We start from the raw sequence: 14,349 nt of genomic DNA, 5'->3' as shown, positions 1-14,349 counted from the left end.
TAGGTGTGCACCACCAAACCTGGCAAGAGATTGGGCATGTCTAACAAGCGGCAAGCCAGAACTGCAGACCACACTTTGAGTAGGTTTAAATGTGCTGTTCAGAAGAGTAGCTACTAACCACAAGTGAATATTCAACATCACGATTTTTTGTGTTTAGAAGTGGTGCTGGGGACTGAACCCATGGCCTTTACATTGGGCTGTGCCTTCTCCGCAGACACACCCCATTTTGTTTTGGCAGTATCTTCTTGAGTTGCCCAGGTTGAGCTGGAATTCTTTCTCAGTGATGGGATTTCAAGCAGCATTATGAATTTTTAAATTCAAAGTCATTAGTGGCTACCATGTTGGACACTATAAATGTGAAACATTTTCTTCATCCTAGAATGAACAGATAGTTTGGAAAGAATTATCCTAGACAGAACAGAAAGTTTTATGAAAGATTTTCTAGGTGGCTGTGGTGGCACTTGCTTATAATCTTAACTACAACAGGAGGCTGAGGCAAAAGAATTGCATTTAAGGGTAGCTTGAGCAATTTAGCAAGACCCTGTCTCAAAATTAAAAAAAGCTGGGGAAATAGCACAGCATTCCCAGTCAGGTCCCAGCCCTAAGGGGAAGGACAGTCGTGGCAAAAAAAAAAAAAAAAAGAAAATACATAAGTTCCCTTCATACACTGGTTTTTGTTTGTTGGTCACCCACCATGGGTAGTTATTATAAAAAGAGTTGGGGCCAGCGAGATAGCTCAGTGATCTAAAGTGCCTGCTTAGACGAGCTTAGGGAGGCATAGGGACCGCTTCCATCCCAGCACCACCCTCAGGGTGGGCTGAGCCAGACCAAAATAAGTAAGTAAAGCTGCGGACAAAAAAAAAGAGAAGAATTGAAGCACTCGTTGGGTGGTTAGACTGAAAACTTCTCACTACCCAGAATCTTGTAGTGGTGTGTTTCCTCTATGTAGACAGAGTGAATTACTAAGGATTTAGTAGTGAAAACTCAGTTTAAGAAGTCATCAGTTGATAATAATTTGTGTTCCTTTTCTTACAGGTTGCAGATATTTTATTCCAAACTGCCCAAAATGCAGGAATCAGTTTCGATACTGTGTGTGGAGTACCTTATACAGCTTTGCCTTTGGCTACTGTTATCTGCTCAACATATCAAATCCCGATACTCATTAGAAGGAAAGAAACAAAGAGCTATGGTAAAAGAAGTATGAGTGTTCCGTTAATATGTAATCTGAACATTTTCCTTGTGCACTGATGCTGTTAGTCATGTTAATATTCATCATAGGTCCCTTAAGTTGTTTTCATGTATGGAATTTGCTAGCTGTTGATGTAAATCAAGTTTCTCTAGAGTCTAGGGCTAAGATTCTTTGTGTTGGTTAGGCAAGAAAATGAAGAAGTGCTTTTTTGTGCACCCTGTGAAATCTCAGCATTTTTTTAGTTTTGTCTTCTTTAGTTCAATGCATATAAAATTGAGGGGGGTTTGTTGCCTTTTTTTTTTTTGTGGGGGGGGTTACCAAGGATCAAACTCAGGACCTGGAACTTGCCAGGCAAGCACTTATTCCACTAAGCTATCTCCCAGCCCTTGTTTGTTTTTTTGTTTGTTCGTTTGTTTGTTTTTTCAAAACAGTGTCTTATGTAGTCCAGCCTGTCCATAAAGTCATACTGGTCCTCCTGCCTCAGCCTGCCAAGTACTGGGGTTACAGATGTCTACCACCACACCGGTTTAAAATTGGACTGAACAACTTTTTTTTTTAAGGTACTAAGCGTCTTATAGAAGGAGCTATTAATCCAGGAAAAACCTGTCTTGTTATTGAAGATGTGGTCACCAGTGGAGCTAGTGTTTTGGAGACTGTTGAGGCTCTGCAGAAGGAGGGCCTGCAGGTCACCGATGCCGTGGTACTGCTAGACCGTGAGCAGGGCGGCAGAGACAAGCTGCAGGCCCACGGGGTCCGGCTACATGCAGTGTGCACAATTTCCCAAATGCTAGAGATTCTCAAGCAGCAGCAAAGAGTTGATGCTGAGGTGGTTGAGAGAGTAAAGCAATTCATTCAGGAGAATGTTTTTATGGCCGCCCCTCAGAATGGCTCTCTCTTCTCTCTGAAGAAAGCACCAGAAGAGCTCAGCTTTGCTGCACGTGCAGAGCTGCCTGGCATCCACCCGGTTGCATCTAAGCTTCTCAGGCTTATGCAGAAGAAGGAGACCAACCTGTGTCTGTCTGGTGATGTTTCAGAGGCCAGAGAGCTGTTGCAGCTAGCAGATGCCTTAGGGCCCAGTATCTGCATGCTCAAGACGCATGTAGATATCTTGGATGACTTCACTCTGGATATGATGAAGGAGCTGACAGCGCTGGCAAAACAGCATGAGTTCTTAATATTTGAAGACCGGAAATTTGCAGATATAGGAAACACAGTGAAAAAGCAATATGAAGGTAAGTAAATCAGAAATATGCAAGAATCAGAAACCCAGCTTACACTGGCTGAAGGAAGAAAGGACTCAGACTGGTTCCCATCCACTGAAAGTCAAGCCGTAGAGCAGGACATCAAGTGCCATCGGATCCAGGGACTCAGGTGGTGTCTTCTGAAGTTGCTTTCTCTCCATCTCTCAGCTCTGCTTTCTTCTCTGTTGACCTCTTTCTCAGGTAGGCAAATTCTCTAGTCAGTCACTCTGGCTTAGCTGTAGAAAAACTCCACTTGCCGGCCTGGGCATAGGTCCTCTTGCCAATGTAGAGTGGCTAAATTAACTGTATGTAAATGTTCTGAACTGAGAGCCCTGCAGTGGTAATTCTGCCTGAGAAATGAGGGTCACCTCATACCAGAAGGATGCCTAGGGGGCCTGCCCCTTAGCTCAGTTCTTTAAGTAGTGGCTGCCTTAACAAAGCAGTCAGCCTCAGGTTGCAGTGGTTCGATCCCCAGAAGGATGCCTAGATATTGGGTAGAAATGACAGATGCTGTTTGTGGCAGAAAATTATAGATACAGGAAACAATGAAAAAGGGCCAGGGAGATAGCTCAGTAAAATAAATGCTTGCCGGGCAAGTGTTAAGGTCCCAAGTTCAATCCTGCTACCACAAAAAAAGAAAAGAAAAAGAAAAACAATGAAAAAACAGCATAAAATTTATTTGCAGCAAAAAAGAATTATTGATAGGTGTCGTTTTAAAAAGTTGTTTTGTAATTATTTTTTAAATTGTTTTGGGGCTTAAAAATAGTAATGTCAGGCCAGCCAAATAGCTCCACAGATTAAAGCACCTGCAAGCAGGCACAGGGGCCAGGTGCTTGATCCCCAGGCCTGCTAGTAATGTGTTAGTTAGGGAAATAATCAGTTCTACCCATCCTATGAAAATTTCTGCTTTTATGATAATGTGCATATTTAATGCTATTTTTAAAACATAACAGATAGTCATGTCATTTAATACTTTCTGTAACATCTTTGAGACAGCTGAACTTTTCTCAAGGGAATGCATGCATATTCCTTAAGCGTTTCTTTAGAATGTGATTGTCTATGAATGAGGGTTTTCTTGTGCTGAAGGTATCCCATGACTGTCATGTTGCTCAGCTTAGTTCATTGGCTGAAGAGTTGCACACATTTATGTGTAGTTTTTTCAAATCAGTTCAGGTTTTTGCTGTTGGCTTTTAAAAGTATATATCTAGGCTGGGCGTGTTGGTGCATGCCTGTAATCCCAGCCCGTGGGAGGCCAAAGCAGGAGGATCACTGCAACTTTGAGGCTGCCCTGGGCTACATAAGCAAGTTCGTGGCCAGCTTGCAGTTCATAGACCTTGCTTCAAAAACAAAACAAGGCAATAAATAAATAAAATTATGTATCTAGTTGCCTATCACAATTAGAATAAGAAACACAAATAAAGAATGTAAAGTTGCTAGGAAAGCCTTGAAGAGTTAAAGTTGGTCATCTTTAAGAGGAGGGTCAGGATGTCACTGTCCCTGACCTCAGGAGATGCCCGTCTTCACAGGAGTCCCTTTTGAATGGCATGACTTTCTTGATGGTTTCAAGGATCTAACTTCAGAATAAGTTCCCTCAGTGTTGCTGATACATCAAGTGCAGAAATTGAAGCATTTTTTTCTTTGCTAAGCTACCTCATGGGCAGATCAGTTCTACAGATGAACCACAGGTCCACGTGAAAGCTGTTGCAGTTTTGGATTCCTTTGTTAACATGTTACTTACTAGATGGCTGTTGCTATTATAGTTGGGTGGTTGGGGAAGAGGAAGAGGGTAGAGGGGTTTTTTTGAGAATGAGCAAATATTTTTCCCTCTTTCTTAGGTGGTATCTTTAAAATAGCATCCTGGGCAGATGTAGTAAATGCCCATGTGGTGCCAGGCTCAGGCGTCGTGAAGGGTCTGCAGGAAGTGGGCCTGCCTCTGCACCGGGGCTGTCTGCTCATTGCGGAAATGAGCTCTGCTGGCTCCCTGGCCACTGGGGACTACACTAGTGCTGCGGTAAGTTACAGGGTACTGGGGTGCAAGGTGGCCATAGCCAGTGCCAAAGGGCAAGGAGACGTCTCTGGAGTCTGGAGCTCCTGCTACCTCCACTCCTCAGACTTGTCTGCTGTTCGGTGACAGAGTGTTAATGCCAGCCAAACAGATTTCCTTGATAGTTACCTGCGTTGTATATCTTGCAGTGGACACTTAAGTGATTTCAGTTGAGTCAGAAAAACAGAAGACAGTAAGATAGCAACTTTTAGCTGCTTTTAAGATGTCTTTTTCAGGCTGGCAAGATAGCTCAGCAGATTAAGTGTCTGGCTTTGGTAAGTGCAGGGACCAGGGTGCGCTGAGCCAATGAACAGATGCAGGTGTGGTGGCCCATGCCTGTAATCCCACACTGGGGAGGCTGAAAACAGGAGGATCACTATGAGCCCATGCTGTGTAGTGAGTCCCTGTACCAAATACATAAATAAAAAAACCAAAAGATGTCTTTTTCATCTCACTGTGAGGTGAAAGTGAAAATGAAAAGCTTCCCAGATACCCACCTTCTGTTTCCTGAGTCCCTTGTCCCGTCTTGGTATTGGTCACATCATGTGGGAGAAGCTGAGTCTGGCTGCACAGTTGCTTCAGGTATTAGAAGTTCTTTTTTTAAAACATGTGCTTGTAGTCATGTTACACTTGTGTACACGTTAATTATAGCTGTCCTGGGAGTTAGTACACGTACATAACAGAGCGTGTTTCTTTTAATCACTTATTTCTCCCTTCCCAGTCCTCCTTTTCCCTTTGCCATTCTTACAGATGTTATTTGTTCCTGTTTATGGCTTCTAATGTCCCCATTCAGTGAGGTGGTAGGATCCTGAGCGTGGCATACCTTTGCTCTGTTTCTTCATCCTGTCCCCTTGGCCTCCTGATCCTCTTCCCATCTGCAAGAGATCCATCGTCTCCATCTAGCCTTCCTGTATTTCTCAGTTGGTTTGTATTTTGCCTTACTCAAATGAGAGATACTGTATGGTACTTACTCTAGGGTATGTGTCTGATTGCATTCAACATGCATCCATTTTCCTACAAATGTCCCAAATTTCACCTTTGTAGCCCAATAGTATTCCATTGCAATGTATAGATACCACATTTTCTTTGTCTAGTCGTCTGCTGATGGGTGTCCAGGTTGTTTTCAGGGTTTAGCTATTGTAAATTGTGTAGCTATAAACACTAGTATGCACATGTCACTATAGTATGATGTCTTAAGCTCTTTGGAGAAGATAGCTAGCAGGGTCACATGGAATTTCTAATTTTATTTATTTTTTATGTATTTGGTCCAGGGTCTCACCATACAGCTCAACTTGTAGTGATCCTCCTGTTTTCAGCCTCTCCAGTACTGGGATTACAGGTGTGCGCTACCACTCCTGGACTTGGTGGCTGGCTTAGCATGCCCAGGGGCAGGGCCAGCATGATATGCAGTACCAGGGATTGAATCCTGGTCCCTGCACTTGCCTAAGCAGTTGCTTAGTCCACTGAGCTATCTCGCTAGGTCGGAATTTCTAATTTTAGTTAAAATCTCCATACTGATTTCCATAATGATTGTACTAGTCTATATTCCCACCAACATTTCTTTTTCACCCCAGCCATAACAACATTTGTTGTTTTTTGATTCCTTGATGCTTGCCATTGTTTCTGGAGTAAGATGTTAGTATTAATTTGTATCTCTTTAATGGCCAGGAACACCAGCCACCCCATCCCATCCTGACCCCTGCACACCAAAATAGAAGGAGATGGGGATGATAAGTCCCTCTTCACATTTTCAAGTGAATTTTGTGCTTAGATAGTCCCCTAGAACTGTGGATAAGCCACCTTACAGATACTGTAGGGAATCATAGTGATCATTAAAAGATTATCATGGAAAGTTTTGTTTTTCCATAGTACATGGAGTTAATAAAGACTTAAACGGTCCTAGGATCAGGTTCTAGCTCTACCTCCGAATAGGCCATAATGAAGTAGAGGGACCAGACATTAGTGTAAGTCCAGGCGTTCTGGAAGCCTGTGCCTGGCCTCCAGGAGCTGTGCAGGCATGGAAGAGGGTGAATTCCTGTGAGGCAATCATGTAGAAAGGGAGAGACCAGCAGTGGCAAATGCCAAAGAGGAGGGAACAGGGTGGAAGTGAGGGATTCCTAGTTACCTCCTGAAAACATAGCAGTTTTGCACAGCTCACATCCTTTGGAAGTAGGTGGGTCCCTGGTCATTCTCACAGGTAAGAATGCATCATTTTCCTTTGAATGCATGTAATATAGGGATTTTTGATGTTTCCAAGTATGGTTCTTTGGGGAAAGAGTCATTTTAGGCTTTCCACAAAGCAAATATGTTTGACCATCCTGATTCATATCTAAGGTGACCCATTCCTTCAACATAACAAGTTTTAGACTAACACAGGAAATTTTTTACTTTCATAGAATTATTTTATGTGACTATTTTCTTGTAACATGACCTGTTACATTCTATTTAGGTTAGAATGGCTGAGCACCATTGTGATTTTGTGATTGGTTTTATTTCTGGCTCCCGAGTAAGCATGAAACCAGAATTTCTTCACTTGACGCCAGGAGTTCAACTGGAAGCAGGAGGTAGGTCTATTCAATGGTCATAATGGTATAGGAGAAATATAACTCCATATTAGGGACCCCTACAGTGAGCCTCCAGTCTCCTGCCAGGAGTTTCGGTGCATGCGAAGAGAGAAAGAGCAAGAGAAAAAGCAAGCAGCAGGGATCTAGGATGACCAGTTGTTCACGGGGAACAAAAGTCCATGAAACGGCCAGAACGTTGGCATCTATTGATTGAGGAGGGAATTACTGGACTCAGGGCAGCAGTGGTCTTATGTGGAGAAGGATCTTGCCCTGGAATGTCTTTAGTCTTACAGTCTTACTCTTATTAGTAGGAGAGGATGGCCCACCCCTAAAGGTATAATGGAAAATCTCAGAAGGGTGATATCAAAGTCCCAAACCTCCATGCCTTAGGGGCATAAGGAAAACTAGCTATTATCAATTTGTGGTCTTCAACAACTCCCAGTCCCAGTCCACATTGTAGATGTCAGATCCACTGAATTCCCTGCTCTCAACTTGTAACATGGCTCAAGCCACCAAAATGCAGAAGCAACCAGCAAAGGACAGATGATAGTTTCTGATTACCTAAATGAGTCACAATCCAGAATCCGTCAAAATATGTAGGAGTGCCATGGAACAACAGCAAACTCTTGCCTCCTTCTAATTATCTCTGTGCCAATTCCAGATGATACAGGGGAAGTAGAACTCCCAACCTGCCAGATGTCGGGTACACTGAGTGTGTGTCCCATGAAATCAGAATGAACTGTAAGGAACAAAGGAGGTTAAGAGTAGGTTAAGGAAAGGTTTAATGGGAGATGTCTCCTGAGAAACAGGGAGGGACCTAAAAGCAGGTTGCCACGAAGGCCCTTTGTCAGGGGTGACTTACACAAGTCACAGTGTGGATGGGACTAGCTGCGTAGCTCATGTTGGTCTGATAGGGAAGCAGGTCACACAGAAGGCTGCAAGGAAAGAACAAAGGGCTCTGGGAAGGGATGAGGCCAGGTGCCCTGGTCACCCACCTGGGCCGCTGATGCCTACCAGGACTTCCTGGACCAGGTGGTGCTAATTGCAGATAGTTGCAGGTTCTCGGCGGCACACTGGAGGCTCGGTATCGCTTAGGGAGGCGTGTGGGTCTGCCTGTTGTATCTCTACCTTGAAGCCTGGTCTTCAGATGCACCTCCAGCCACAGTTCTGATGGCTGTTCTTTCTGCTGACTTCCTCGAGAGGCCAGGCCATCTCTGCATTAGCAGTCTTATCAGATGGTTCTTCGGGAAATGTTTTTTTACCCTGTGAGGCAAAATACTGTTTTGCATGTTAGTATAAAATTGCTAAAGAGAAGCATTCTTAGCCTAAATAATGGCCAATGAGCTCGTTGGCCTGGTGATAGCTGTCTTATACTTGCAAAACAGTTTGCAGACTGATTTCAGGAGAAAAGTATAGAAAGCTACCTGAAATATATCAAGAAAAAAAAATGTCAAGGAAAGCGGCATTTTTAAAAGGCTAATGTTTTCTAGTTGATGCTTTGACTGTGCTGCCAAAGGTGCTGCGCTCAAGTTTGGAAAACCGAGTCTAAAAGGCAAAGTCCTGTGTCTTTATAGAGGCAAAAGGCAGTGCTGGTCCTTTGTAGATGTTCTTCTGCTCAGTAAGGGAGTAATGTAGTTTATAAAAATATATGTATTTAAGTGTGGGGGAGCTCATTGGTAAGCATATGTGCTCAGTAGCCAGCACCAACATACCTATGTTTACATATTTAAATGTCCTTCAGGACTCAAGAGAGCTGTTCTGGGTTTTGCGGGGGCAGTTTGCCACCCGCGGTGGCAGGCGGTTGTTTTTGTGTTGTGGGTTTTTTTTTTTTTTTTTTAGACACAGTCTCACTCTGTAGTCCAGGCTGGCCTGGACTTGTTGTGTAGCTCAGACTGGCCTCAGACTTGTAGCAGTCTTTCTGCCTTAGCCTTAAAAGTGCAGAGATTACAGGTGTGTGCCACCATGCCCATTTCAGCTATTCTAGTTTGTTTGTTTAATGTATTTAGTACAGGTTCTACAGGGTCTCACTACATAGACCAGACTTGTAGTGATTCTCCTATTTTCAGCCTTCCAAGAGCTGGGATTACAAGTTTGTGCCACCATGCCCAGTCTCAATGGCCATCTCATGGGGGGCGGTGCCAAGGCCAGCACAGCATGCCAGCGATCGAACCCCAGCCGCTGCACTCTGCCTAAGCAGGATCTTTAGTCCCCTGAGCTATCTGGCCGGCCGGCCCTAGCTATTGTAGTTTTGAATGAAAGAAATAAAGCCCTAGAAAGAGTGTGTTCTCTGAATTATAAAGGATGATTCTAATCTGTTGCTGAAACGGGTTCAGCCCACCTTCTGTCTCGTACCCTTTTCATGGGTTAAGCTCAAGCAGTTGGGGGACCAGAACCATGATCAGGACTCTCTTAGTGTATGAGACTGTACAGAGACAAATAGCCCTGCTCACTGGAATTTGTCAGATTGGCAGCTCTGGTTTCTACCATTGCAAATCTCAAATGATAGCTTTCGAAGTATTAAGGGGAGGGAGACTGTCATAGTCCTCATGCCTGTTAAGTCGCACTGCCCCTCCATCACACCTTCCCTTCCCTCGTCTCCCCTCCTCCAGTGCAAGCCAGGCAGCTGGTATAATGTGAATCGCACATGTGGAGAGCGTGCAGAGTGACTTCTGTATCACCTTTCCACAGCGAGTCACTTTGTGCCCTCCACAGCCTGCTGTCTCCCTTCCTGCAGCTGGGCCTCAGTGTGTTGGAACCTTCTCGTGCATGCACAGTTGCTTACAAACATGGAACCCCCTTGTAGGTGTTTTTGTGCATGTGGATTATTTCTGGCACACTCTCATAGACACCAGCTCCTTGGAGATGAGCACTTTCTGTGGGGAAGCCATGCAGATACTGAAGGCGTGGACACTGCCTCACAGGGCAGGTTAAGGGGTAGTGCTTGAGACTGGGAAAGTTAGAAAACCTTGGTTTTCTTTTAAACTCTATAAATACTAGGCCTAGTTGATACCCCTGATTAGGAAATAATTACTTTATGTAGATAATACGACACCACTTATGGAAGAGGAGCTGCCTTGTGGCTTGAAGTACTTTATGTACTGCAGAACAGTAATGAGAAAAACAGGCCAGTAAGAATTAAGTAGAATGAAAGAAAACTGAATTTCCCATGCTGTTTCCCCAGCTCAGATTTCTCACATTTCTGAGGGGCCTGCGCAGCATGATTTGCCCCCCAAGGCTCATAATGTTTGTATAGTATTTTGAGAACTCATGGTTTGGCTTTGTTTACTTTGTGGTACTCGGGATCAAAGCCACGGTCTTGGCACATGCCAGGCCAGCTCTACACCTGGGCTCCATTTCCCACCCTTGTTATTTTTGTTAAGCTTGATGTTTGTGCTAAGTGTTTTGAGTCGGATGGATATGAGTTTCTGGACCTTCCATTTGGTAAGCATGCATCTTCAGACAACCACCTTTAATCTTATTTTCCCAGTCTGTACAGGGGGCTACTAGTCCAGGTTTCATGTGTGTAGGGTGGTACTGGTAGCATTACAAGGTAGAGATGTCCAGATGTGTGGAGCATCTGTGCTAATTCAGTCTTGGCACTGGCTGCGTGCTCTGTCCTTGGCACTGTTACTTGGAGGCTTACAGTTGGGCTAGCTAGGACAGTTAAGACCTCGGCTTTGAGGGATGTGTAGAGCATCATAAGCCATCTCACAGAATGCTGCTCCCATGGCAGCATTTAGTAAAGAACTACCCACCCTTTAAGGCTTAGGGTTTGTCCAGGGTCTTTGAGTACTTACTTTGGGGGGCAGAGAAGGGTTCGCATATATGGGGGTGGTCAGGTCAGATGCCTTCCTTAGGCCTTTCATAACTGAGCATCACAGTGAGAAAGAGAAATATTAGCATTTCCTTGCAGTGTGAGGCCAAATACTGCTGTATCTCAGCCATAGAGAACATTTACCTGCTTTTTGCCACTGTTGAACTGTGAGTGTTCTGGACTTCCTGGCACCAGGAAGGAGTCATTTGGCATCTTTTTAACTGTGGAGGGCTCAGGCTGACCTTTGAGTCTCCTTGCCTCTGTCATTGCCCTCTTGCTCTGAAAAAGAAAGGTAGAAAGCAGGAGTGTGTTTTTTGTTTTTTGGGTTTTTTTTCTTTTTATTTAGTACAGGGTCTATAGGGTCTCTCTACACAGATTGGACTCTAGTGATCCTCCTGTTTTTAGCCTCCCAAGAGCTGAGATTACAGGCACTCGCACCAGCACACCCAGTCTCACCATCTCATCATGCCCTGGCTCACCAGGGAAGGAACCCGGTCGCTGCGCTTTAGTCTGCTGAGCTATCTGGCTGGCCCAGGAGTATGTTTTTATTGAAAGCTGGTTAGATGATTATTATGCTGTGTGCCAAGTTTCTTGGGTTTGTGTCTTAAGTAACTTGTTTTCCTGCAGGAGATCATCTTGGCCAACAGTACAACAGTCCCCAAGAAGTTATTGGCAGACGAGGTTCTGACATCATCATTGTGGGCCGGGGCATACTTTCTGCACCCAATCGCCTGGAAGCTGCAGAGATGTACAGAAAAGCCGCTTGGGAAGCATATTTGAGTAGACTTGCAGTTTGAGTGCCTCAGCTACGTTTACATGAAGACACTGAGGATATGTGGGCTCCAGCAAATTACCAGCTTGAAATGAGCTTGAATAAGCTTTTTTTGTTTTTGTTTTTGTGCTTTGTTTTGTTTACTGGTATTTGTTAGGCACAACTGTGACAGACTCTGTCTCTAGTTGGGACTAATCTACTTTGCTGTGTGTCTGTAATACTGGGGGGTTGAATGCTGGGTCTTTTCACTGAGCTATGTTCCAAGCCTTCTTTTCTATTTTGAGATAGTCTCGCTAAGTTAGCTGGTTTGGTCGCCAACTTGTGATCCTTCAGCCTTGGAAACCCAGAGTGCTGAGATTATAGATGTGCGCTGCCGCAAACAGCTTGTTCTTTTAGGTGAGACAAGTTTTCGGGAATAAAAAGCTAAAATATGTAGTGCCTGCTGGCTCTACCTCCTTCAGAGTGCTAGGTATGATACCAGAAGCCTGTAATCCCAGAACCCTGGGAGGCTGAGGCAGGAGGATCACAAGTTCACGCCTAGTCTGGGAAACTTGTTAACTTAATGAGACCCTTTTTCAGAATTGGGGTGATAGAGTGTGGGGCAGATTGAAGATGTAATTCAATGCAAAGGCCCTGAGTTCAATCCCCAGTAGTACAGAAACAAAAGTCCAACTGTCCTAAAGGTGTTGGCTCCTAGAAGTGCTGATGTTCACAGGCTATAGGGCAGAGGGTGACTGCTGTGTCTTTCACTTAAGAGCTGGCTGTCTTGCAAGGAGTCGGCTCATTTCTGCTTCTCAGCAGCAGCTGTGAATTTGATGAGTCCACTTTCTTATTTGATCACAGGCAGACAAGCTCATATACTTAGTCCAACTGGAATCAGTGGCAATATCAGCCTTCCCCAGTGGTAAAAGGAAGAATTCCTTAGGCCAGGTAGGACAAAGAGAAATTAAAAAGAATTTATAAATCAAGTTCTGAGAATTCCAGCAACATGAATTATAGAACAATGAAAGTGAAGTAATGAATTTAATTGCCTCAGTTTGAGGCAGTCACGTGTCAACAGCCTAATGAGATAACACAGGTACTGGGATTAAAATCTGTGTTGGTTTGTTGGGCCCAGTGAAGGTGGCCCTGCTAAACCATGGTCTCCCACAGATTTTAATAAACTTCCTTTCATGCAGCCTCTGAATCATCATCCTGGGTTTGTCCTTAATGCATCACCCACAGTTCTGTGAGTTCTTATGCCAGCCAAAGAGAGATCATTTCACAGTCAGCAGATGGTTGCCTATAAAAATTCAACAATTCAAACTACAGCATATGAGGGAGGTTACTATTTATTAAAATTTTATTAAAATTTCTTTATTACTTTATGACTCATTTGTTGAGGGTTTTAGTTTGCCGGGTATATGCAGGTTTTGTGGTTTCTTTTGCCATTGAGTTCCAATTTCATTGTGATTTGGTAATATGCATGGGATCATTTCCATTTCTTTGCATTTACTTAAGCATGTTTTAGGAGCTAGTCTGTAGTCTATTTAGGAATTCATAGGGGAGTGAGCAGATGGACTCAGTGTGGAAGAAAAGATGACAAACTGCACTTTGTCCCTGACTACTGACTCAGCATGAGCACTGAGGCTTGAAGCTACAGACATGGTGAAGGTGAGTTTCCTAGAGGCCTCCATGAACAAAAGCCCTGGCGGAACAGAGCAGTGGATGCTGTGCACAACAGCTGGTGAGTGACCCCAGCATAGTATCACCTGGAGAGCATTTGGTCAGACACCATTTAAGAAGGGACCATCTGAACTTGGGACTCAGAGCAGCCTTGTGTTGGCCTCCTCTCAGGACCCCCAGTGGCTGGGTGAGGCTTAACCACGAGAGACATCCAGGGTCAGGGAGCTGAGATTAGGTAGACCAGACACCTAGAGTTGTAGGTTAAACTCTAGCCAGAGTCCAGGATCACCCTGAACTTTTCCTGCCTGTGCTTCCAGGATGAAGGACGGACCTATCCACTCTTGACTTCAACAGCTCAGTGTTGTTTTGCTTCTTTGACCCTGAACACACAGTAGCATCTCATTAGCAAGCCTTCAGATGCATAGGTCTATGCTCAAGGGCAAAGACTTCCAGCTCACCTCGTATACCACAGGTGTTTCAAAAGCACTTTCAAGATTTATTCTTGCAAAAAATGAAAGGCAAAGAATAAAAAGGAGGCCGAACTGAGCGGCCTGCAAGGGGTGCTCTGAAAATAGTCACTCTGGCTTACTAAAAATAGAATGGAATTTTTATCTCACAGCACAATCTTCTAGTTACTCCTTGCTCTTCCACAAGTCAAGTGCAGCTGGGCTCAAAAGCCTTTTTATACACCTGGGGAGCCAAAGGAGATAGGGGGCAATAACGGGTGCAACGGGAGATTGGCTGATACTGTCATGGGATGCTTTTTTTTTCCCCTAAACGTAGCTATTTTTCAGTATTGATCTATTTTAAGATGGCAAAAGAATAGGATGAAAATTATACCATGAGCAACAGTAGAGGGCTGATATACCCTATGCACACCTTTCTTCAGCTTTATGAACCCAAATTCCAGTCTTACACAAGATTTCTTTCCCTCTCCCAGCACAACAGCGGGAAGAAAACTTCAAATACACCTGCTGGGACCTGCGGGGAAGGTGTCAGGTTGGCTTCGGCAGCAGATGTTTCAGTGCAATCCTTCACACTGCATTTGGCTTGCATTTCA

General features: G+C 44.3%; 1 protein-coding gene across 1 annotated transcript in view; it reads left to right on the top strand.

Moving 5' to 3' along the window:
• Positions 1–11,885, top strand: part of Umps (uridine monophosphate synthetase) — a 15,153-nt gene extending 3,268 nt beyond the window's left edge. The window contains exons 2-7 of the mRNA XM_004642169.2: positions 575–592; positions 1,036–1,189; positions 1,750–2,421; positions 4,266–4,441; positions 6,924–7,038; positions 11,480–11,885. Coding sequence (XP_004642226.2) covers positions 575–592; positions 1,036–1,189; positions 1,750–2,421; positions 4,266–4,441; positions 6,924–7,038; positions 11,480–11,649 — 1,305 coding nt within the window. The 3' untranslated portion in view covers positions 11,650–11,885. The remainder of the gene's footprint in view (positions 1–574; positions 593–1,035; positions 1,190–1,749; positions 2,422–4,265; positions 4,442–6,923; positions 7,039–11,479) is intronic.
• Positions 11,886–14,349: the final 2,464 nt, after the last annotated feature.

This window comes from Octodon degus, unplaced genomic scaffold (assembly GCF_000260255.1).
Source record: "Octodon degus isolate 3935 unplaced genomic scaffold, OctDeg1.0 scaffold00147, whole genome shotgun sequence".
In the NCBI taxonomy this organism is placed as follows: Eukaryota; Metazoa; Chordata; class Mammalia; order Rodentia; family Octodontidae; genus Octodon; species Octodon degus.
Note: the sequence above shows the minus strand (reverse complement) of the source record. Positions and strands in the feature narration are given on the sequence as shown.